General features: G+C 40.3%; 1 protein-coding gene across 3 annotated transcripts in view; it reads right to left on the bottom strand.

The window, feature by feature from the left end:
- The window catches only part of scaper (S-phase cyclin A-associated protein in the ER), a 146,084-nt gene extending 119,472 nt beyond the window's left edge, over positions 1–26,612 (bottom strand). For all 3 annotated transcript variants that reach the window (XM_061970390.2, XM_061970392.2, XM_061970391.2), the window contains exons 1-5: positions 26,323–26,612; positions 8,990–9,107; positions 4,060–4,124; positions 3,624–3,821; positions 149–249 (exon numbers count right to left, since the gene is read on the bottom strand). In XM_061970390.2, the coding sequence (XP_061826374.2) occupies positions 149–249; positions 3,624–3,821; positions 4,060–4,124; positions 8,990–9,107; positions 26,323–26,490 (650 nt within the window). In that variant the 5' untranslated portion in view covers positions 26,491–26,612. The remainder of the gene's footprint in view (positions 1–148; positions 250–3,623; positions 3,822–4,059; positions 4,125–8,989; positions 9,108–26,322) is intronic.
- Between the last annotated feature and the right edge of the window lie 549 nt (positions 26,613–27,161).

Raw genomic sequence — 27,161 nt, 5'->3', positions numbered from 1 at the left:
TCATTTTTACACTTTTATATAAGACTTTTCATTTTTAGCAGCTTCAGACAGATTTGTATTCTTGTATTTTTGGTCCAATATGGCTCTTTCAGCATTTTGGGTTGCCGACCCCTGAGTTAGTGAGTAAGTATCAAACACGAAAGATGACCTGTTCTGGGCATCTGTTTTTTCCAGCTTCTCCTGAAGCTGAATCCAGTCTATGAGAGCTTTGAAATCCCGCACATAGTTGTCCAACATCATCAACACTTCCTGAGGGACAAAAAGAAATGAACAAAGCAGTGTACGCACATCAGTTTGGAACTGAATTGACTGTTTTTTTTTCTTTCCAGATTCAAGTTTGTCATTCAAGTGGTTTCAAAAAGAAAATCCGAAGCGTGAACCTCAGTATGTTTCCTGAAAGATTCATGCAAGCTCATGCGCACATAGAACACTTTGAGGAAGACCAGACAATATAAACTCTTGCATCTTATCTGTACCGGTACTTGGTATTTTGGTTGTTGCAAAGGTGTTGTCCCGTGGGGGGCCTCGGGGGCCCGTGCCTTCCTCCCCCTGCCACACACCTCTACAATTTACCATCCCAGAGGTCCAATGAAAGCAGACAACTGATTGATGGGGATCGTGAAGGGAGTGGTAATTGAGAGTAAAGCTTCACAGTGCTTTTTAGTTAATAGACAAGTCAGGCCAGTGAAAGATGTGTCCAGCAGCAGCTCTGCTGATTGGAACTGGTTAACAAAGACCGCTTCTATATTCTGACGTTCATTTGGTAATGAAGGCCTGGCTGGAGCCTCATGACGGACAAACTGCACAGCGTGCGGAGGCATCATAAAGTGGCTTTCAGCATGTTAACAGGCACACTTACCTAAATACAACCCTCACATAACATTTCAAGACCAATGACATGTTTAACCTTCAAGGGGCCTCGCCATTAGGTGGGTCAGTAAAAGCCAGCGGCCCATCTACACACACAAAACAAATGAATAGTTTTGTTTTGCCTTACTGGTTAGTTTACTTGTCACTCTTGGAAATTTGCCTCATCTTGAACTTAAGCAAACATGAATATGTGCTTTGGGTTACAATAGATGTTTAATTGGAACAAATAAATATACACTCACAAGAACACGACAAGTTCAGAAACACTTAAACGATTAAATCAAAATGTTTATGAAATATACATCAGTTTTCATTTTTCATTTCCAGATTTATTGATTTAATTAATAATGAATTATTCTAAAATAATATGATGGTTGTAATTTAAGTAGTATTAGAGGCATGCTGGAAAAACAAAAGGAAAATATTACAAAAAGTCCCAACTTTGTAAAAAAAAAAAATCAGATTAGGATCGAAAGTACAAAAGATCGACTTAAATATTTTAGATGAAAGAGACATAGCATGAAATGATATTTGGAAAAACGCCAATAAGCCCTTTAGAAGCATTAAAAAAAGGCTGAGTCAATTTAAGATCTTGAATAGATGGTATTTGACATCTTCTCAGCTGTTTAAAATCGGTGCAGTAGATAGTGTATGAAGTGTTGGCCCGCTGGGAACTCTTGTTCATTTATTGTGGGAATGTCAGAGAATAAAATAGTTATGGTTTAAAACAACAAAAGAAGCAATCACATTCCTAAATATAAACATCCCAATGACTGCAAAACGTGTATTCTTGGTGATCTGCATCCATTTAGTAACGTGTCATCAAAGAGTAAAAACGCATTTCTTTCAATATGCATCATAACAAAAACGGTAATATTAAAAAAAAAATGGATGGATACTGATAGTCCCACTCATACTGACTGATACACACAAGCTATGGAGATGATATCAGTAGAAAAAACTGCATTTAGTTTAGATAACAATAACTCATATATTGGAATGTGGGATTCATTATTCTAATTTGTTTTAACTTTTAAATGAACCTAAAATATGACTTATTTTATCTTTGTGGAAAATATTGGACACAATGTGTTGTCAAACTTATGAGATGCAAGTGTAAACCACTCTGACACTATTGTTCATCTTTTAAATGTTTATTAGATTTTTTTTATAAATGGCTGTGATGATAATGTAAATGAGGGATTTCTAATCACTGCTATGATGGAATTATTTTTAATATTGATACTGTTGTTGATATTATTAATTTTGTTTGACTACTTTTGGATTGTTTTGTGTCATGTTTGTGTGTCCTCTCAATTGCTCTGTTGATTGCTATTCTGAATGTTGCTGGAACCATTCTGAATGGTTTTGGAATTGTAATTGTAATATTATTGTGTATTATTTTGTGGGACTGATTAATAATTAAAAAGAAAAAGAAAAGTATATATGTGGGTTAAATTGAAGACCTAAAAGGATCTTTTCAAAATACAATTGTGTTCCATATCTCAATAGTATGTACTGATGAATCTTGAAAATGACACTGAGTGCATCTGCATTAAAAAAAAAACACCTAATTATATTAAAGTGCAAGATCACTTTACAAGATGGACAGGTTTCCTCGGAGTAGAACAGCTATCAGCAGCGTTAAAAATACCTTAATATTATAATTTTCTAGTGTCCAATATGAAGGCTGTTTTATGACCATATTCCAATAGATGGAATCCAGTTATCTGTTTGTGTGAGAGCATAAATGCAGATAGCCCACAGCCCTACTGGGGGATTGGAGCTGGGAGCTATCACGGCACTCTGCCTCTCATTCCGGATGAATCCATTATCTATCAATGTCCACTGAGCCCAAAGTGGGTGGGATGGGGATTATGAGCAGCACCCAGCTCCTTCGCCATTAGATAGCATTAGTGTGTGGTGCGATGAAGGGGGGGTAAAAGCAGCCAGATGTCTGACAACATGATGATCACACCACATGGATCACGGCTACAGTCCTGACCGCAGACTACCACCAGAGCCATGCTCGGCGTAATGCAGCATTGCAGAGGAATCAATAAAAGCACAGGAAGTCCCAACCTACTCTGGAGCAGAAGTGCTAATCAACCAGTTAAAGAGCAGCACTCAAAGACAAACATTGATGATACAGCAACATTAAAAACTAACAGAATATAATTGTAACATGAGATGGAGCATAAGAACTATTTTCAGTAAATGCCAGATCTGCCCAACCCAAAACATAAATAACCTTGTTTACTGTCTGTCATCAATATGCAGAGCAAGCTGCCGAGAAAGAGCCCTGTGCTAATTCTCTCAGCAGCCAGGGCGTCTGACAAAAAACAGAAATCAAGAGGAATGTCGTTTGCATTCAGATGTCGAGGTCTCCCTCTAGTGTTCATCAATAACAATGACAAACAGCTGGCTGGTCATGAGCCTACAGGGGGCCACAGAAGTCTTGGATGCTCTCATATGGGTTATGGGTTATACTTGTATAGCGCTTTTCTACCTTCAAGGTACTCAAAGCGCTTTGACCCTATTTCCACATTCACACACTGATGGCGGGAGCTGCCATGCAAGGCCCTAACCATGACCCATCAGGAGCAAGGGTGAAGGGTCTTGCTTAAGGACACAACGGACGTGACGAGGTTGGTAGAAGGTGGGGATTGAACCAGGAACCCTCAGGTTGCTGGCACGGCCACTCTGCCAACTGCGCCATGACGTCCTCATAGCTATCATCGAAACAGACTGACCTTGCATTCTACGACGCTCTGATCAGACTCGCACGTTACATAGATCTCATCCACCGCACGCCGCAGGTTGTCAAACAAGAAGGCCCAGTAGCGTGCTCGGAGGTCCACTTTGCGGGGCTGCCGGGCTTTGGTGGGGCTCTTCTCAGCCGCCTTGTCCAACAAGGCACCGGTTGTGCTTTTACTCTCCGCACTGGCATTCTGTGGAAAGCACGCAAGAAACAACAATACAGGAGTCAAAATGTACAGTTGTTGTGGTTTATGAAACGTTATGTACAACTTTATGGCTTAGACACGAGAATCCTACTTGGCAGAATGTTTAAGAACTAAGCGCAGACTGTGTTCAGTCAAGCAAATGACTGCCCAGACACTGCACATATGGCTTCTGTGGTAATGTTGGTGAATAGCGCCCTCTGGTGGCATTGGATCAAACACTGACCTGCTTCTTATTTCTTTGTTGCCCAGAATGAATCCTCTGAGCTCTGGAGTGACTTTTGGACTTGGCTGTGTGGAAAAATAAGAAAAGATGCTTATACAATAAGTAATTATATGGTTATATGAAACAAATAATGTATGGACACAGTAACTAAAGGCGCAGAATGCGCATTACAGCTTGTGCTTAGGAGGTAAGCCCATGACGCTCTATACATAAAAACGACAACCACTGTTCACTTTCATGTATATTTTTCAGCCCATCCATCCATCCATCTTCTTCCGCTTATCCGAGGTCGGGTCGCGGGGGCAGCAGACTAAGCAGGGAAGCCCAGACTTCCCTCTCCCCAGCCACTTCGTCCAGCTCTTCCTGTGGGAACCCGAGGCGTTCCCAGGCCAGCCGAGAGACATAGTCTTCCCAACGTGTCCTGGGTCTTCCCCGCGGCCTCCTACCGGTCGGACGTGCCCATAACACCTCCCTAGGGAGGCGTTCGGGTGGCATCCTAACCAGATGCCCGAACCACCTCATCTGGCTCCTCTCGATGTGGAGGAGCAGCGGCTTTACTTTGAGCTCCTCCCGGATGGCAGAGCTTCTCACCCTATCTCTAAGGGAGAGCCCCGCCACCCGGCGGAGGAAACTCATTTCGGCCGCTTGTACCCGTGATCTTGTCCTTTCGGTCATAACCCAAAGCTCATGACCATAGGTGAGGATGGGAACGTAGATCGACCGATAAATTGAGAGCTTTGCCTTCCGGCTCAGCTCCTTCTTCACCACAACGGATCGATACAGCGTCCGCATTACTGAAGACGCCGCACCGATCCGCCTGTCGATCTCACGATCCACTCTTCCCTCACTCGTGAACAAAACTCCGAGGTACTTTGACTCCTCCACTTGGGGCAAGATCTCCTCCCCAACCCTTTGCTTTTTTCATTTTACTGTTTTTGCTTTAACCATATTTTTCTGAACAGCCACAACACATGCGCATATACAGCTTTGAAATCATTAGTAACCTGTGCGGTGGCATACAAAAAAATAAACTAAGAAAAGCCAAAGAAATATCAAAACGCTATCTTGTGGTTTTGTCGTAAACTCGTGGCCTGCGGGTCGCCCCGTATTGTGGCCCTCTACTTAACTTTGTACATTAGTGTAACTGCGGCCTCCACGCCCTTGGTGGATAATAGTTAAATATAGTATGGCAATCTTGAATTGCACTAGAAAAAATACTACCAGTAACAGTGCAGACATAAACATTACAGCAAAACAAACGCATCGTGCAACACAAAGAGCAACATCCTTTAAGCAAACTAAGATGTATATAGAATAATTTCCTGGGGAGCTCATCAGTGTCAAACTATACAACTTTTACATTTAATTATACATTTAAAATAGTAAGTAAGTACATTTTATTAATAAAGCGCTTTTCACAGAAAGAAATCACAAAGCGCAGGTGAAGTAAATGAAAGCAACAAGGGCAACATCATAAAAAGGATACAAAGTGGATTAAAAATGATAGTTAAAAGGTGTATGAACTTTTAAAAGCTTTACTAAAAAGAAAAGTTTTTAAATGTTTCTTAAAAGTGTCAACACAGTCAAGATCACAAAGGGACTGGTGCAAGTTGTTCCAGAGTCTGGGAGATATAGTCTGGAATGCCAGGTCTCCACGGGTTTTAAAATAAGTTTTTGGGATCTTTAGAAGACCCTGGCCTGAAGACCCTGAAGAGTAGGGGCATAACAAGTCAGTGATGTACTGAGGGGCCCCACCATGCAACTGAAGAGTAGGGACATAAGTCAGTGATGTAGTGAGGGGACACACCATGCAACGCACGGGAAGTCAGGACTAAAATCTTCAACTTAATGCGGGAATTTGACTGGAAGCCAATGAAGACTGGATCAAATGGGGGTGACATGGACTGTTCTGGGTGCACCGGTCTAAAGTCTGGCAGCTGCATTTTGTAGCGTCTGAAGTCTCTTTAGTGCTGACTTGTTGAGAAGAGTGAAGAGAGAACTGCAATAGTCAATACCAGATGAAATGAACGCGTGAATGATAATTTCCAGATCCAATTTTGACAGCAAATGTCTCACTTTAGAAATATTTCTGAGGTGATAAAAACAGTTTTTGGTCAGTTGATGACAGAGACCCTCCAAAGACTTGGACTGATCCAACACAACCCCAAGGTTTCTGAGGCTGCTTTGAACAGATGCACCCAGAGCACCAAGGGAGGTCTTGATTAGGGGGATCTTTTTATCGGGAGCAAATCAGAGTTTCCGTTTTGTTAGAATTTAACTGGAGGAAATTTGAGGACAACCCGTTTTTGATACAGGATACACATTCCGAGAATTCAAAATTACTTAAGGCCTACCTTAGCTCAGGTCACCAAAGCTCAGTCCTTCTCAAATAGTGGGAGCAATTCCAAGGGGGCGTGTGTGGGCCCCGGAAAACATGCTTTTTTGCCGTACTAGATTAAAGTCTCAGTGCACATCCACTACAGTAGGTGGCAGTGGCGCTCTCATTAGCAAAGTCTGTGCAGGGAGTAGTAGCTCTATGGCTCCAAAGAGGTTCTTTACGTCTTCCAAAAATGATGCAATGTGTTGTTCTTATAGCCAGACCTTTGTGTTTACTTCCGTACCTCACGTGACAACCTCTGAGGAAGGCAAAAGTTGTAGCCGAAACCATCAGGTGCGGAAGCAAACACACAGGTCTGGCTATAAGAATAACAAATTGCAAACCGCCAAAAGACACCATGAAATAATATTTAACGGGCATGAAAAGAAAGGTGGATAGAGACCGTTTAAGATGATGAGACAAACAAAAACAAACAATTGTTAGAACAATTTTATAGACAAATGATACTAGTACATACTATAGCAGTCTTTCTTAACCGTAGGGCCATTGTTGGGCCCCGAGTGTCCCGTTAAGGGGCCGCCAAAAAATATCTCAGCTGGCCGAGGTCTGTATGGGCCACAGTGGCACTCAGTTGTAATACACTTTTCCACCAGTAATGACAATATCAAATATCAAACATACAGAAGAAGTCCGGAGCTAAAATCATTGAGAAGTTTCTTAAGCGCAAAAATTATGATTAAAGTGTTGAAGCTGCATAATAGTAAGTAAAATATGTTTTCTATCAGTGTTTATTAGTCCCTTCTTTTGCAGTATAAATATTATTGTTGTAATCAGCCTGACCTAAGCCTTGATAATAATATTTGTGATTAACACATGCTTTCATATTATTTGGCACGGTTTATTCTGTTAAACTGTGAGTAATTTAGATATAACAATTGAATACCATTCAAATCAAGATTAAGATTACTAATTCAGTGTTATTATTTGAGTGGTGGAGGCCAGGGGTGAAATATTGTCTTCTTCCGAGGAGGGCGTAGCAGGAAATAATTGATCAGCAGTTCTATAGCTGTTTGTAGAAGTAGTTAGCAAATTTAGTCACATGGTTAAAACGTGATTATGACGGGAATACTTTGTGTGGCTGAGCCTCACCTGTCGACTCTACCTCCAGCAGCCCACAGGTAAATTGAGTTTGAAACACCTGGCTTGGATAAAAGTTTCACAAGAAATACTGTATGCAAAAGTTTCCAACTTTCTGCATAAGTCCTGAAAATTTGCGCAGGTGCCTACGCCGTAGTCGATAAGCTTCTTCTTTTTCTCTATCTTCTTGTTATGAGACATTCATCCTCCACTGTTGCCATTTCTTATATAAAGTAGTGTAAAGTTCTTACTTGTATCTGTCAGTAGACTCGCTATGGAAGCACTAAAAACTACCGGTGTAATGAGTTTACATTATTCACCCAAGGAACTTTAGTTATTAGAGAGTTCCGGTGGGACGGTTTTTCATGGGACACATTTCGAGCGTTGTTGTTGCACTAGTGAGCCACGGATGAGGAGATGCTGCTCCGTTATCGATTGAATGTCATTAAAACAGTTAGCTCCATCTTTTGACACTTCTTCCACTCTCATCCTTGCACACTACACCGCTACAACAAAGATGACGGGGAGAAGACGCTGTCGAAGATGAGCCACGTAAATAAAACCGTCCACAAAACGGCGCTTCCTGAAGCGACTGTCAAAAAGTGACTTGAAGATGGTCTGTAAAACATCATCTATGCAACCTTTTGACCAAAGAACCACCATTACATGTTATGTAGACCACAAGGACGTCTTTTACATTCAGAAAAAAAATCATATGACCCCTTTAATGCGCCTTATAATTCGGTGCGCATTTTGTATGAAAATAGACCTGACTAGACACGCTCATCGGCAGTGCGCCTTTTAATCCGGTGCGCCCTATGGTCCAGACAATACGGTACATTTTGTAGCTTTTTTAAAGAAAATGCATATATATATATATATATATATATATATATATATATATATATATATATATATATATATATATATATATATATATATATATATATATATAATAGCAGATTGTGCAAATGATATGAGTACATCATGTTGACCACACCCGAGCCACGCCCCTATTGCCACAGGTATCTTGGCAATCGGGGGAAACCCTGTCATTTATTGATTAGTGTGTGCAATTAATGGAGGAGTCGGATAAAACACACTTAATAGCCTCAATGCGTATTTTAGAGGGGAAAAATTATTTTTCTGCTTGCCATATAACTTTTATTCTTTTTTTGTAATAAATAAATGAATAAATCGTTCTCATGTGTATTGTAGCGACCGTGTGGAAACGATGTATGCGTATTTATAGTTCATGAGACTCCATTTGGTCTGCATTTGATACATTTGTATTTGTTTTACTCATCAAATAAATAATCAAAGCAACACAATATAAATTGAAGCTTTTTTTGTCACCAATTAAATTGATTTGCTGCAGCCTGAGTCATCACACTACACAATAGTCAAGCTAGCTTCTTAATTCCAAAACATGTATTTTGCCGATGATGCACTGACCTTCATCTTCTTTACTCTCCAGGGGCACGCTCCACGCAATCAGGTTCCGAGCTGCGCGGCCCTCTTCAGCCACGATCTTCCGTACTTTGTCATGACTGTTGGAGCGCTGGAAAGATGCCTGCAGGGGACACATATTCATACATTACATATACTGACTCACATCCTCATTAAGGTCAAGTAAACTGGAGCCTATCCCAGCTGACGTACACTGTCAATTGCAGGGTACAATTCCATTGACAAGCATTCATGCTCACGTTCAGCCTATGGACAATTTAGAGTCTCCAGTGAGCCGAACATGAATGTTTTTGGAATGTGAAAGGAAGCAAGAATACCGGAAGAAATCTTCCGCATGCACAGGGAAAATATATGAACTCCACACAGAGATGCCCAAACCTTCAATCTCCTGACTGTGCGGCCTTGGACACACCTTTCCATTCTGTGCGTTTTCTTTATTTTCATGACTATTTACATTGTAGATTGTCACAGTGCTTGAAGCTCATGGAGAGAATGCCAAGAGTGTGCAAAGCAGTACCATATTTTTCGGACTATAAGTCGCAGTTTTTTTCATAGTTTGGCCGGGGGTGCGACTTATACTCAAGAGCGACTTATGTGTGAAATTATTAAGACATTACCGTAAAATATCAAATAATATTATTTAGCTCATTCACGTAAGAGACTAGACGTATAAGATTTCACGGGATTTAGCGATTAGGAGTGACAGATTGTTTGGTAAATGTATAGCATGTTCTATATGTTATAGTTATTTGAATGACTCTTACCATAATATGTTACGTTAACATACCAGTTGGTTATTTATGCCTCATATAACGTACACTTATTCAGCCTGTTGTTCACTATTCTTTATTTATTTTAAATTGCCTTTCAAATGTCTATTCTTGGTGTTGGCTTTTATCAAATACATTTCCCCCAAAAATGCGACTTATACTCCAGTGCGACTTATATATGTTTTTTTTCTTTCTTTATTATGCATTTTCGGCCGGTGAGACTTATACTCCGGAGCGACTTATACTCCGAAAAATACGGTAGTCAGAGCAAAGGGTGGCTATTTTGAAGAAACTACAAATAAAACATGTTTTCTGTTATTTCACCTTTTTTCATAGTTTTGATGTGACAATCTACAATGTAAATAGTCATGAAAATAAAGAAAACATATTGAATGAGAAGGTCAGTCCAATCACATATACATATATACATATATGGTCTAGGGCTGCAACAACTAATCGATTAAATAGTTGGCGATTAATTTAGTCATCGATTTGTTGGATCTATGCTATGCGCATACGCAGAGGCAATTTTATTTATTTTTTATTTTTTTATAAACCTTTATTCATAAACTGCAACATGTACAAACAGCTGAGAAACAATAATCAATATAAGTATGGTGCCAGTATGCTGTTTTTTTTCAATAAAATACTGGAAAGGATAGAAATGTAGTTTGTCTCTTTTATCTGATTATTAATCGATTAATCGAAGTAATAATCGACAGATTCATCGATTATGAAATTAATCGTTAGTTGCAGCCCTAATATGGTCACATACTTTACATCATACAGGAGGGAAACATGATTTAATCAAGATGGTGGAAAGTGCGTGGAATATATTGAAGACAAAGGTCTTTAATGTTTTCCAGGCCAAGGACCCCAAACTGGTGGAGATGGAGCTGGAACCCCCTTCCTTTAATATCTTGTATGAAATTATGTTTTTAAATCAAACTGGTCCTAAAGAAACCTTGTTTTTGTGCAATACCGGAGGACCACCTGTGACACCTCAGGTTATAAACGAGTTGCTTTCCAAGACGGTTGACTCTTATTCCTAAAATATACCCAAACTCCTGCGTCGCTAACACTGTTAGGGATGTAACGCTATGAACATTTCATATCAAGGTTATTGTGACCAAAAATATCATTATTATTGCGGTGTGCTCAAAAGTACTTATACACACTGAAATCAAGATTGTTTTTTAAATAATAAAATACAAAGACATTGTTAGAAAACCCACTACTTTGCATGTTTTGGTGTACTGGAATGAAAAGTGCATAACAAATAAAACCTATTATTATGTATTACTTCTGGCAGGTGTTGTTGTGTCCGACCTACTCTGTTCAGCGGTCCTTGAATCCAAAAAAACACTTTCCTCTTTTTTTTCTCTGAGTAAAGAATGATCACGCAGAGAAACTAAGAGAGAGCACAGCCTGTAGGGTCAAGTGCACAGTGGGCCATCTCAGTTGCTGAGGCAGCCATGTGTTTATAGAAGTTTAGATCGGGGTATGTCGTTTCTTGTAAGTTGATGTCTCTTGTTTTCATGTTAGCATTTAAGTTAGCGCCACCCAGTCCGTGAATTTGATCAAAGTGCAGTTATCAATCGCGGTTTTTAGATCATTCTAATTTAAAACGTTAATACCATTGTCGGGAGTTTTATCAAGGTTATCATTATTATCGTTACATCCCTATACACATCAAAATACACAAATAAAAATAAAAATCAAACTAAACAATATTAAAGACAGAACTCCTCCTTATGTCAGCCATTTTTCCTGAGAATATTATTTACATCGTACATTGTCTACCTCACCTTCTATGTGTATAATAATAATAATAATAATAATAATAATACCTGGGATTTATATAGCGCTTTTCTGAGTACCCAAAGACGCTTTACATGTAGAACCCATCATTCATTCACACCTGGTGGTGGTAAGCTACTTTCATAGCCACAGCTGCCCTGGGGTAGACTGACGGAAGCGTGGCTGCAATTTGCGCCAACGGCCCCTCCGACCACCACCTATCAATCATCATTCAATTCACCGGTGTGAGTAGCACCGGGGGAAAAGGTTGAAGTGTCCCGCCCAAGGACACAACGGCAGTGATTTTTGGATGGTAAGAGGCGGGGAGCGAACCTGCAACCCTCAGATTTCTGGCACGTTTGCTCTACCCAGGGGCGCCGAAAAGGGGGGGTAAAGGAGACGGATTCTAGGGGCCCATGATGGAGGGGGGCCCATAATTGTATGTAAAATAGCATCAAAAAATGTTTCCACTGTGTTGGTGGCCCTGTAAAGATTATTTTCATGGGGCCCAAAATCCCTAGCGGCGCCCCTGGCTCTACCCACTACGCCATGCCGCCCACATGCGTATTTAAAGCTCCATGCAGTCCAGATTTGATAAACTTTTATTTGTTAAACCCGCTAAATGATTAACCAAAGCAACATAATATAAATCAAAGCATTTTTGTAATCAAATACCAAATAACTATTGCAGCCAAAATGAACATTGATATTATATTTTTAATGATGATCACGATTGGAATAATTAAGAAATGGGGAACTAATGCTACATACTGGTGGTTGTTTATATTGTCTGAGCTTTTTATGCTGTTCATTTTGGGAGACAACGAAGTCTGTACAGTTAACCAAAAAGAAAAGTGGCGTTAGTGTAATATCCACAGTGTAGCAAATGTGTGAGCTATCTGACTCCATCCAGCTGGCTGACTCAAAAAAAAAAAACACACACACACACACACATCTGCAGTGCGCTCACACACACACACACACACACATCTGCAGTGCGCTCACACACACACACACACACACATCTGCAGTGCGCTCACACACACACACACACACACACACACACACACACACACACACACACACACACACACACACACACACACACACACACACACACACACACACACACACACCTGCAGTGCGCTCCAACTAGTTCTGGAGCTAATATCCATTTATCGTTTCACTGCAGTGCATTAAATACATTCAAATTTGTACACCCCAAAAATGTGAAGGGATATTTAAAAAAATTATCATATTTTAAAAAGTTTAATCTTTCAACTGACGTACCTCAGGGGACCCCCTGTTGAAGATTACTAGTTTAGGACAATGTACACAGACCATAATAAGAACTGAACCACAAAGATAATGCAGAGGAACTTCATGTAGTGACTCACAATGGAGAATCCAATTAGGTATATATCATTATATTATTTGATAGTATTTTAGACCCACATGAGTTGGAAGTAGGGTTGTCCCAATACCAATAATTTAGTACCGGTACCAAAATGTATATCGATACTTTTCCAAATAAAGGGAAATACGAAAAATGTCAATGTTGGCTTTATTTTAACAGAATATCTAACACTACATTAAACACTCACAGTCAAAGAACAATTTTACAAGGTTAAAATATAAATTAAAAGACACTGAAATGGCATCGACCCTGAAGGGAACGTCTGCCATGTGCTCCTCGACAACAGTCTGCACCGGACCGAACAGCAGGACAGGTGTCACTTTTTATAAATCCTTATGCAGATCTGATCGTTCATTATTTGAATGTTTACTTAAGTTTGAAGCAAAGCTGGCGAGGCGTGTTTTAAAGCAGCTGTTGTGAGAGTAGCGTATGTGTGTGTCCCTTTAAGAATGTCAGTATGTGGGGTGAGTGACTGAGTAAGTGAGTGGGCAAGTTAGGAAAGGTAGCGCTAGCATGTGCAGGAATGTCAATAGCATGGTGGATGTCCAGTTGTGCCCTGTGGGAATTATAAATAAAGTGACCAAGTTGTAACTAATCGACGGCCTCGTCATTCCGACCAAATAGCGGGGTTTTACGGACCCATTGTCTGGGAGCCGACAATGTGGAAAGGTGTGAAACAGTACTTGCAACGTGGTGCCTCCCTGTATAATGCGTCACCTTTATTGTTAGTTTTGAAGCTCAAATATCTCCAAATTGTACCTCACCACCCTCTTTATGAAGCAGTAGTATTGTAGTTTTTTGACATTCCTCCTCTCCAAGATGATATTACTTGTATGCACTTTGTGTGTGTGTTTTGACACACTCAACATCATGCGCCTTGGCTCTGTAGTCACCGCCACAAAGCAGCATTCAGATGAAAGAACGGTACCGGTACTTTTCAAAAGGTGGTATAGTACCGATTTCAATTGATTAGTACCGCGATACTTTATTAGTACCGGTATACCGTACAACCCTAGTTGGAAGATTTTCTTAGTATTTCAATACAACATAAGACATAGATACCAATAGGGCTGCAAATCTTTGGGTGTCCCACGATTGGATTCAATATCGATTCTTGGGGTCACGATTCGATTCAAAATTGATTTTTTTCGATTCACCGCGATTCTCGATTCAAAAACGATTTTTTCCCGATTCAAAAGGATTCTCTATTCATTCAATACATAGGATTTCAGCAGGATCTACCCCAGTCTGCTGACATGCAAGCAGAGTAGTAGATTTTTGTAAAAAGCTTTTATAATTGTAAAGGACAATGTTTTATCAACTGATTGCAATAATGTAAATTTGTTTTAACTATTAAATGAACCAAAAATATGACTTATTTTATCTTTGTGAAAATATTAAACACTGTGTTGTCAAGCTTATGAGATGTGATGCAAGTGTAAGCCACTGTGACACTATTGTTCTTTTTTATTTAATTTTATAAATGTCTAATGATAATGTCAATGAGGGATTTTTAATCACTGCTATGTTGAAATTGTAACTAATATTGATACTGTTGTTGATAATATTCATTTTTGTTTCACTACTTTTGGTTTGTCCTGTGTCGTGTTTGTGTCTCCTCTCAATTGCTCTGTTTATTGCAGTTCTGAGTGTTGCTGGGTCGGGTTTGGTTTTGGAATTGGATTACATTGTTATGGTATTGCTGTGTATTATTTTGTTGGATTAATTAATTAAAAATAAAAAATAAATAATTAAAATTAAAGATAAATAAATTAAAAAAATAATAATAATAAGTAAAAAAAAAAAGAGAGAATCAATTCTGAATCGCACAACGTGAGAATCGCGATTCAAATTCGAATAGATTTTTTCCCACACCCCTAGATACCAACCACCAAAGTCTTTGTCCCACAACCAAGAACTCCTTTTTTTTGCCCCAATACAAAACATATATTTATGTTAAAATCTCCATCTGCTAGTTCCAGCACAGTGCACCCTTAAGACTCAAATCCTGCACTTTTAAGAGGCTGAAAGAACAAGAGCGTTAAGAAAACCAAAATGTGTAGAAGACTTCTCCATGCAAAACAATGTACAGTACTGGTTTACATGGATGTCACCACGTCATGCACCTTGGACTAGAGTTTGGAGACTTTCAAAAAAGCTAAGAAATAATAGAATACAGAAGGTCCTTAGTGCATAATGCGACACACATTGTTGCACACAGTGTCTTGTGTCGTGAAGTGAATATGTACGGTATTTATATTTTTTGTCTTAGTGCCAGACACTCTGGCTTAGAGCGGGAGAAGTGGTAGCATTTGGAGGCGGAGTGACACCGGTGATTTGTCACTTTGTCCAAAATCACATAGTTTCATTGATGACCCAATGCACCAGCATTGTTGCCATGGTTACCTTCCGTCCCATAGCGCTTGCACACTGATTTAGTACAGCCAGTGCTGACAGAGTGTAATGTAACCTAATGCTGCATGCTACCTAAGTCTTTAAATGAAGCCGCAGTGAAAATATATGATTACACTATCCTTCATACTTTAGTAAACAAAATGTACTGTCGACTAAAATGTTGAGGAATTTAGTCGACTAAAACTAGAATTAAACTAAATCAATTTAGATGACTAAAATTAAAAAACATTTTTGACAGAGAACTGACTAAAACTAAATTAAAAACTGCTATAAAAATGTAAACTGTACGTAACAAAAGGTAATAAGGAAATCCTTTTAATGTTTAATTGAGATTGTTACGGCGCCATTCGGTGTTTTGGTCTGATTATAGTCGTGATCAAAAAACGTAACCATTCAATGATGTTGAAAAATGTGAATTATTAGAAATGGAATGACCAATACCGCCACTGTAACTACTTGGATTTAGTATCGCCCAAAACAAATGTAAAATATTGAAACAAGAGAATAATGATTATTATTATTACATTTTAACAAAAGTGTAGATGAGACATGTCACAACAGAAAATAACTAGATATTAACAGTAAATTAACAAGATTAATAATAATTTTCTGGAAATGATGCAACAGTTACCGCATAAGTAATTAGCAGCTAAACTAGAAGCCTTTGTAACCCGCGTTTAAATACCGCATTTTCCGCACTATAAGGCGCACCTAAAAACCTCCAATTTCCTCAAAAGCTGACAGTGCGCCTTATAATCCGGTGCGCCTTATATATCGACCAATATTGAGCCACAACAGGTCTCGCAACTACGCCGACTTAATTTCCCCCCTTCTACGGCTGCTTACCGTAGAAGAAGAAGCGCTTCTTCTTCTACGGGGGAAAATGAAGTCGGCGGCTGCTAACCGTAGTTGCGAGACCTAAGCTTTATGTAAAGACCCAAAAATGGCTCCTATTAAGAGACACGCTTACGACGCAGAGTTTAAACTCAAGGCGATCAGTCGCGCAGTAGAACACGGTTATAGAGCAGCAGCGAGAGAATTGAACATTAACGAATCAATGGTGCGGAAGTGGAGGAAGCAACATGATGACCTGCGCCAAGTAAAGAAGACTAAACAGAGTTTCCGAGGGAACAAAGCGAGATGGCTACAGTTGGAGGACAAACTGGAACAGTGGGTTGTTGAACAGAGAGCAGCAAGTAGAAGTGTTAGTTGAAATTCCCTTTTTTCGCAGCCCCATCTAATGGATGCATAACGTAACCCCAGCCTCTACTGTAGCGTCTATTCTATGCGCCTTATAATGCTGTGCGCCTTAGATATGAACAAAGTTTTAAAATAGGCCATTCTTATAGTGCGGAAAAAACGGTACTCTTAATATTAGTAATATATAATACTAGTGGGATTCACAATACAAAGCTCCTGGGTTCGATGCACAGCTTTCCCTCTGCCTTTTGGTGCACTCCCGTGCTGCACTCTCTTTGTGGACTTGGTAGTAGACTATGTTGGGGATTAAAAACTTGGTACGTGACATTGGGGTCTTTCTGTTTGGAGTTTGCATGTTCTCCCTTTTGACTGCGTGAGTTCCCTTAAAGCAGAGGTGGCCACACTTTTTCTGCAGGCCAGCTACTTTTCAATTGACCAAGTGGAGGGGATGTACCTCATTCATATATATCATTTATATTGATTTATTTATGAAAGAGAGGTTAACAGGTTAAAGGTGTTTAATGATAATACAAGCATGTTTAACATTCCTTTCTTTCCTGAAGACAAGAATGTAAGTTGGTATGATTGTGATGACTTGCATTGATTGGAATCCGACAGTAGTGATGATAACCTCCACATTTTCAAATGGAGGAGAAAAAAAAAAAGTCCTATTGTGAAGACAGGAACTGTGCAGTCGGTCTTTAGAGGTTTGACGGCGGGTACGGCGCGAGAGTCTGTTGAAATAAAAAGTGTTTCTGGCCTTCCTGTCGGTCATTTTTTCTTAATAATGATCTGGCGTCATCTCACAAGACCCTCGGGTGCCGTGAATGTCAATCAAGTGACCAAAGTGACGTCTTGGTGAAGATTAATGATCACTCATTTTTAGGTCTGATTTTTTTAATGCCTGGCTGGCGATGGACTGACACCCTCTACCATACAACCAGTGACGTGCGGTGAGGTTGATGGCTGGTGAGGCACTGACTTCATCACAGTCAGATTTACAAACATATGAACCCTAAAGAGTATCTTATTCACCATTTGATTGGCAGCAGTTAACGGGTTATGTTTAAAAGCTCATACCAGCATTCTTCCCTGCTTGGCACTCAGCATCAAGGGTTGGAATTGGGAGTTAAATCACCAAAAATGATTCCCGGGCGCGGCGCCGCTGCTGCCCACTGCTCCCCTCACCTCCCAGGGGGTGAACAAGGGGATGGGTCAAATGCAGAGGACAAATTTCACCACACCTAGTGTGTGTGTGACAATCATTGGTACTTTAACTTTACACATACAAACTGTAGCACACAAAAAATCACATTTAATAAAAAAACGTTATTATTACCTTTACTTATAAATGTGCCGCTGTTGTGCTGGATTAATGAACCCCCTGATGGGTGTGTTATATCAACTAAAGCCCTCACTTCAACTTTCCACGTGCAAGATTGAATCTATTTAAAAAAGTGTAACCGACGGTTTATAAATGTCGCCTATACTGTATGAAACTACAAAATAACAAACACGGAGGCTCCAGTTTACACGAGGACCACTTTATTTACCTTCTTTCAAAAACCTCCGCAACGTGACATCACTTCCGCTCTTAGCACCTTCAAAATAAGAGCTCAAGGCATATACTGTATAACAGCGCATAACAGGAACTTAACATCACAAAGAGGAAAGCCAATAAAAATAGGTTACAAAAGTTAATTAATAAGAAGCCAAAAAATGCAAAAACAATAATGTTCGTGTTGGAGGAGTTGTGAATTAGGTACACCTGCAGTCTGCAGGTGTACCTAATGTTGTGGCCCTGCAGTCATTCACAACTCCTCCAACACGAACATTATTGTTTTTGCACTTTTTGGCTTCTTATGAAATAACTTTTTTAAATAGATTCAATCTTGCACGTGGAAAGTTTAAGTGTGGGCTTTAGTTGATATAACACTCCCATCAGGGCTTGCCGTGCATTCTACGGCGGGGGTGCAGGAGGCGAGCCTCAGCCAGTGCGTCTTTTGCAGCCGTTTTATGATCGCTCAGCACAAGAAATACGTTACACACATACAGTTGTTGACAAAATACACTGTACATTATATACCTCAGCTAACTAAACTATGGAAATCTATAATATAGTTCATATAGCAATACGGTCTCACTGCACAGCAGACCAGCAGTTAGCCGAGTCCGTCCATGTTGAGGCACTGAGTGACGTGCCTCGACTGGCTGCTGTTCACCGCACCGTCTCTTCTCAGTATTTGAACGGCAAATGTGAAAATTCAGCGATTTTGAATAAAAATAATCAAAAACTGGTGAAGTTAAATGGAAAATAACTTTATAGTATAATCACTGGATACATTTAACAATTTAATATATATTTTTTTCTTTTTACATTTTTTTTTTCTTTCCATGATGGCAGGTGAGGCCCCGCCTCACCTGCCTCTAGTGACTGCACGTCACTGCATACAACGCTGGCTAGAAATCGACGTAATGGGCACCCCTGTCTTGGGGTACTCCGGCTTCCTCCCACTCCAAAGACATGCAACAGGGGATAGGTTGATTGGCAACACTAAATGGTCCCTAGTGTGTGAATGTTGTCTATCGATGCGGTGGTGACTTGTCCAGGGCGTACCCCGCCTTACGCCCGTGTAAAGCTGGGATAGGCTTCAGCACCCCCCGCAACCCCGAGAGCGACATGCAGTAGAAAATGAATGCACGGATATAATACTAGTAATAATATCATTTATATGCCAAAAATATTGTTGTAGCAAGAAGCTGTGCTAGTTTCTATTTTGACCTGAAGACTAGGTATTGTTGCTATGGTTACTAGTTCAGTAAAGTGTTCTGAAATAGCGTGTGTGTTATCAAATCAGTGGCGACGACAACACGCCATCATATTACACTTCATGTAGGAGAATACGCTGCATCGAGCAATATGTTGCGTCCCTGGCGAGGGGTTGCAGGCAGCAGAGTGCGAGAGCATTAGGCGGAAGCAAGACTGTGACAAGACAACTGCTTGAGGCTTTAACCCGCTTTGCGCCCAACATGCATCATGGCTGACCTACACATTGAGTATGCATCGGGGGCTGTAAAAGCTCAAAGCAAGCAAACACCGTGGCGCGCGCGACTCCTCACATCTTTTGCTAATTAAATGAAAAGGGCAGGCTGTGTAATAAAACATGGCAGTTGGATGTCCCTACATCCTCCGCCAACATTTTCCCAGTTGGGCAAAATGTTCAACCACAAATGTGCTTTGCACGATGCGTGTGATAAACAACGTAATAAAAAGAGACAAAGAGCACAAGATGTACTTGACTTCTGGCACCTTCTATTCACTGTGTTCCCTCTCAGCAGAATGGACTTTACCGCCTCTGCATTATTTAATAACTGATGTGATGTCAGCTAAAACCTACAGCAACTTAGACAAGGGCTTGTATTAAACAAATAATCCGCAGGTGTTTTAATCATTAGTTACGGTATTCATGGAACATCTTGTTCAATCGTTTCCGAAAAGTTACATTATCAGGGCAAACTACTTAACCAGCCGTCAGAAGGCAAGAGTGGTGCACTTCAAACGCCATGCAAACATTACATCAAGCAAAAGGCATCTTTTTAGAAGTCATTCTTCAAGTCATGATGCAGAGGCAAAAAGTGAACTGGTTCTGATACCATTTAATGGCCTCGAGAGAGATGCCCAGCTGACCTACTTTTGGTGAGCAAAATTCTTAACATGTGGAAGTACCCTGCGCTTTTATTCTCACGATTAAGATCACAAACTTGTGACAGGATTGGTGCTCCATCACTCAAGTACCCGGGAATCCCTACCCTGCATCACCCACATGCGGGACCCCTTTAACTTAAGCTGAAAAGAAGTGGTAGAGGACAGTGAAGACTCCTTCACCGTGCACCGGAAGTGAACACATTCACACAAGGCGGTGCTGAGTAAGGAGCAGGTATAAGGTTTCCTTTTGCTCCGAGCATAGCAAGAAAGTGAGCAAATACATACGGAATAGAAGAAGTGTGCGGAAGCAGGTTGCTGGTCCTCTTGCAGCCCTGACATACTGTTGCTGCCCACTTCAAGCACCCAGCTCCCCCTCACTTGTACAAGAGGCCATGGCCATCTGACAGCGGGACCAAAATAGACTCCCACTGTGCGGTCCACAATGTCATAGCAACTTGGGTCAAGTCCTCTCAGGTTGAAGCAGAAAAAGAGAGCGAGAGAGAGAGAGAGAGAGAGCTCCCTGCTGCGTTAGCCGCCACTTCTAAGACCCCAAACTCACTGGCTGCTGCTGTCCATCAGCTTGATATATTTGCGGCTTCTCCGCCTCACATCGGAGCCTACACTGGCTTTCTCTCACTCTGTCTGCCGCTACTCTGCGCAGTCATGCATACAGCCCCCCCGACCTGATGAGAGTGTAGCTGCAGGCTAAGGGACAGTGTGCACAGTGTGTTAGCATTAGCAGCATAAGAGTGACAGTCGAGATCTTATTGGACTCCGCATTTGATGATTCATAGGCTGCTGAGGCAAAAAAAAAGAAAAAAGAACAAGCGTGCATGTTTTCGCTGCATGCAAAACACTCCAAATGTAAGAAGCAAGAGAAGGGAGAAGAGAATATGATGACAAAAGCTAAATTCCCTTTGTAAATATTTACGTTAAAGATTTTTTTGTCGATATCTTTTAGCACAGAGTATAAGTGCAGCGAAGACATCAAATATTCAAATAAAGTTGTACATTTCCAGAGAAAAACTTTTTCTAATTATTTAACTTTAGGAGTAGTCGTATAACAGGCCTGGGCAATTATTTTGACTTGAGGGGCCAAATTTAGAGAAACAAATGTGTCTGAGGGCTGGTATATCTATTTTTAGCAACACTAATACAAAACCTCACAATAATGTCTGATTGAATGCTGAAAACGTTATGACAGACCGCCTTAAAAAAACGGAATGGAGTTTTACATTTTTTTTACTGAATGAGACACCCAGAATGTACATGAAAATAAAGATTGTGTGATTTACAATATTAACTATGAAGGATAAAACACTGAATATTGACAACATATGAACGTCACTCCCCCTCTCCATCCACACATTTTACAATCAAGCGAAATGCATCAAAAATGCAACAAACACAGTGAAATATGAATGCGAAGGGTAAAAAAAAAAAAACACCTACAATCTGATACATCTGATGTATCACTAAGCTTTAGAACTTTGTTGTAAAAATGTATTTCCACGTCTGTCCCTGACACCCACATTTTAGGCTCTGGAAACACTCTGTGGAAACGCTCCCCACCCACACTGCTTGGTGCCTCGTCTGAGCTGCTGTGACTTAGATGACCATAGTAACTAATTAGATGACCATAGTAACTAATTAGATGACCATAGTAACTAATTAGATGACCATAGTAACTAGCATATCATGCAAAACTGCAGATTCCAAGCATTGAAATACTTCGCATAGTTGAAGAGTTACGGTCATTATTAAACATCACTGCACATCATAATGGCAGCTACACTTTCCATCTTAAACATCTAAAAAATTTTTGGGGAATGTCCGACGGGCCAGATTGAAAAGCTTAACGGGCCGCATGTGGCCCCCGGGCCTTAATTTGCCCAGGTCTGGTATATAATAGAGATGTCCGATAATATCGGACTGCCGATATTATCGACCGATAAATGCTTTAAAATGTAATATCGGAAATTATCGGTATCGGTTTCAAAATGATCGGTATCGGTTTTAAAAAGTAAAATTTATGACTTTCTAAAATGCCGCTGTGTACACGGACGTAGGGAGAAGTACAGAGCGCCAATAAACCTTAAAGGCACTGCCTTGGCGTGCCGGCCTAATCACATAATATCTACGGCTTTTCACACACACAAGTGAATGCAAAGCATACTTGATCAACAGCCAAAAAGGTCACAATGAGGGTGGCCGTATAAACAACTTTAACACTGTTACAAATATGCGCCACACTGTGCACCCACACCAAACAAGAATGACAAACACATTTGGGGAGAACATCCGCACCGTAACACAACATAAACACAACAGAACAAATACCCAGAACCCCTTGCAGCACTAACTCTTCCAGGACGCTACAACATACACCCCCCGCTACCTCCTTGTTACATTGTTTAATGCATCCAGCGGGGCTTCACAACAAAATTAGGCATAATAATGTGTTAATTCCACGACTGTATATATCGGTATCGGTTGATATCGGAATAGGTCATTAAGAGTTGGACAATATATATATATATACACACACACTGTACAGTATATGCACTGTATATACAGTGTTGGCATTAACGCACTTTTTGTGCCTTTTTACGCATTGAAATCAGAAAGGACACGCATTTCCGGAAGTCCACGCGTCCCCGGGCCACAATTTATTTATTTTGTATTTTTTTTTTTTTACAGACGCTGCCTTCTTCAGGTTTGATTGTATTTTTTTTAAATTGATGCACCTGGGGATAAGTTGATTGGCAACACTAAATTGGCCCTAGTGTGTGGATGTGAGTGTGAATGTTGTCTGTCTATCTGTGTTGGCCCTGCGATGAGGTGGCGACTTGTCCAGGGTGTACCCCGCCTTCCGCCCGATTGTAGCTGAGATAGGCTCCAGCGCCCCCCGCGACCCCGAAGGGAATAAGCGGTAGAAAATGGATGGATGGATGGATGATTAACGCTTTCCGCCGGTGTTTTGTTTTGTTTATATTTGCCGGGTCAAATTTCCGTCCATCTATTGCGTTTATTGGGTCGTAAATTTTGATTCGCCAAAAGTTTTATCAATCACAAATACTGCCTCAGTTTGCACTCGGACAACTTTACCGCCAGGGGCTGTCAAAAGAAAGAGTTGATGGTAAACACTAAGGTGAGTGTAAAGTCAACCTTTTTAACTTCATCCTGTGCCATGTCTCCAGTAAATGACTTGTTTTAGTCTTTATGAGTCCATGGAAACTTCACTTTTATCTCCTGCTGGATCCACATCGTTCGAGGATGGAGACAGGCTAGCTGTTAGCTCCAAGCTAACCAGCACCCGACCAGACCAAAAATATACTTTGCAGGTCAACAAATATGTGCCTTTTGAAGTGTTAATGTACGAGTGTTGAAAAGGAGTCTCCTGGAGAAGCGGCTGACAAGTGAGCAAGTGTCGCATCATCACCGTCATTGTTTACTGAAGCAGAGATGCTGACTGTGCGTTATGATAAACACTCTGCTTTTTATCCATAGACTTATCAGATTTAAGCTTTTATTATCTATATTAGGGGTGTCAAACGTGTAACCCAGAGGCCATTTGCGTACCGCAGCTAACGTTTTAAAGGCCCACGTCACATTCTAAAAATACTTTTAAAATAAACAAAAACACAACAAAAGTGGAATAAAAAAAAGCTTACAGGTGAAATGTAATTTAGAAAATGTTGCAATGTTGAATAATAAAATAAAGCGTTTTTTTTTTCTTTAAAACTGTCATTTCTCAAAACATAATATTGAATCAAAATCAATGTTTTTATGAATTATTGACCTATACAAGGCTTTAAATTACTTCACATCAAATACTCCACTTTGAAAAAATATTTTTTTGTGGAAGATTTTGCATATTTTTTGTGTTTGACAAAAAGGGCAGAAAACAAACAAAAAAACAACCTAAAAAAACTTACCAAAAAATTAGAATTGACGGATAGATGTGAAGTTGATGTAGACTCTAGAGATTTAAGCATTTAAAAAAAAAATGTATGCATGCCCTGGCACACCATTATCATCATTTCATGACCGAAGCAAAAAACTTTTGACACTTTTCTACTGAAATAAATACACCTACAACGTCCATCCATCCATTTTTCTACGTTAACTAATTTTTTTGACAACCTTTTTCCAAAACACAATATAGAATGTGAGATATAACAGGATAATGCATACATTTATCATTTGTTTTCAAAACGCTTACAAAAAAGTGGGACCCCAAATCAGTTTGTGTTTATTTATAGTAAAAGTGTTTATCCTCAGCATAAGTAAGGCATTTTTTTTACCAAGTCATCTTTTTTTTACATTAATCCAATAAAATCGTACCCTGGCCTTAACACCGTGATAATCAATCAAATAGTTCCATATCGTTACAATCCGAGTTGCAATTTTAATCTCTGCAATTAATTGTGATTAATTTTCCAAAAACAAAAGCAGGTGGCTGCTAAGCAAGGTGATGCCAAACAATTCCTCGATGTAAGAAGATGTAGTAGTTAGTACTACACCCAGGTAAGCACGGTAACGATGTAAGATGTAGTAGTTAGTACCACACCCAGGTAAGTAAGGTAACGATGTAAGAAGATGTAATAGTTAGTACTACACCCAGGTAAGCAAGGTAACGATGTAAGAAGATGTAGTAGTTAGTACCACACCCAGGGAAGTAAGGTAACCATGTAAGATGTAGTAGTTAGTACCACACCCAGGTAAGTAAGGTAACCATGTAAGAAGATGTAGTAGTTAGTACCACACCCAGGTAAGCAAGGTAACGATGTAAGATGTAGTAGTTAGTACCACACCCAGGTAAGCAAGGTAACGATGTAAGATGTAGTAGTTAGTACCACACCCAGGTAAGCAAGGTAATGATGTAAGAAGATGTAATAGTTAGTACCACACCGAGGTAAGCACGGTAACGATGTAAGAAGATGTAATAGTTAGTACCACACCCAGGTAAGCAAGGTAACGATGTAAGATGTAGTAGTTAATACCACACCCAGGTAAGTATAGAAGTTAGTAGCACACCCAGGTAATTATAGTAGTTAGTAGCACACGCAGGTAAGTATAGTAGTTAATAGCACACGCAGGTAAGTATAGTAGTTAGTAGCACACCCAGGTAAGTATAGTAGTTAGTAGCACACCTGGGTAAGTATAGTAGTTACTAGCACACGCATGTAAGTATAGTAGTTAGTAGCACACACAGGTAAGTATAGTAGTTAGTACAACACCCGGGTAAGTATAGTAGTTAATAGCACACGCAGGTAAGTATAGTAGTTAGTACCACACCCAGGTAAGTATAGTAGTTAGTACCACACCCAGGTAAGTATAGTAGTTAGTACCACACCCATTTAAGTATAGTAGTTAGTAGCACACGCAGGTAAGTATAGTCGTTAGTAGCACACGCAGGTAAGTATAGTCGTTAGTAGCACACCCAGGTAAGTATAGTAGTTAATAGCACACACAGGTAAGTATAGTAGTTAGTATCAAACGCAGGTAAGTATAGTAGTTAGTAACAAACGCAGGTAAGTATAGTAGTTAGTAACACACCCAGGTAAGTATAGTAGTTAGTACCACACCCAGGTAAGTATAGTAGTTAGTAGCACGCGCAAGTAAGTATACTAGTTAGTAGCACACCCAGGTAAGTATAGTAGTTAGTAGCACACGCAGGTAAGTATAGTAGTTAGTACCACACGCAGGTAGGTATAGTAGTTAGTAGCACACGCAGGTAAGTATAGTAGTTAGTACCACACGCAGGTAAGTATAGTAGTTAGTACCACACGCAGGTAGGTATAGTAGTTAGTAGCACACGCAGGTAGGTATAGTAGTTAGTAGCACACGCAGGTAAGCAAGGTAACACAAAATGTGTTTAATCATGGCTGCTAGCTAGCTGCTGTGTTAGCCGACCAAGCGCTACACAAAGACCTCACATTGACGAAGAAGACCTAAGTTAGATATATTTTGACCAACACAATGTTCTCGTAATGAGAAATGTTACCTTTAAAGCATTTATGGACGCATTTTTGCCTTTTCCTCCTCCATGTGAGGAGCCCGAGCTGTTGCTGCCAGACCTCTCCCTCCCGTCACCTCCATGCCCGATCCTCGCTCCGAGACGGTGCTGTCCGGCACCGCGCCGCCGGCCATCATAGCGACCGTCTTTGGACATGAATCCCCGCTACGTCGAACGCTCAGTCGGAAAAGAGGTCGAGAAAAAAGGACGAAGTTGTCCTGCTGTCAGAGTTGATGGTGAACCATGTTACATGACAGGGAGGATAAGCTCAGGGAAAGGAAACGGAAGTGTTTTGAGTCGTGACGTTTTGGATTGACAACAGTCGGAGCCAATGTCGTTGCTCTCTTTTCAGAGTGACATACGCGTTAGCCAATCCAGTGCGGAATAATTGAGGTCAAGGGGCGGGGTCTATTTGAAAGGGCGGGACTGCAGGTTGTCTACCATAGCAACCATACGGATTGAGCGGGCATTTCCAAGTCAGCTGAACGTGCCTTCAACATAAAGGCACGCAATCATGCTGCGTTCACAAATAAATCAAATAAAGGAATTTTCGATTTTCTATTTATAATAAGATAGCAAATACCCTCTTAATTTACCATGCATCCAAAATCACAACTGTAAAATTCAATTGCACCTTACAATTTACATTATGTCTACATCTACGTGAGATATTTTTTTACTTACATAAATCTCCATTCTTGTCAATTCACTCTCATTAAGCTGTTAACAATGCCAAAATGTGAATATAACATTCTGTTTTGCCTCGGCTCGGAGCGAGCATTAGTCAGCTTGCAAGTAGTGATAAACATTTGACATCGAAAGGTAAC

The sequence above is a fragment of the Nerophis lumbriciformis genome, linkage group LG10 (assembly GCF_033978685.3).
Source record: "Nerophis lumbriciformis linkage group LG10, RoL_Nlum_v2.1, whole genome shotgun sequence".
Lineage (NCBI taxonomy): Eukaryota > Metazoa > Chordata > Actinopteri > Syngnathiformes > Syngnathidae > Nerophis > Nerophis lumbriciformis.
Note: the sequence above shows the minus strand (reverse complement) of the source record. Positions and strands in the feature narration are given on the sequence as shown.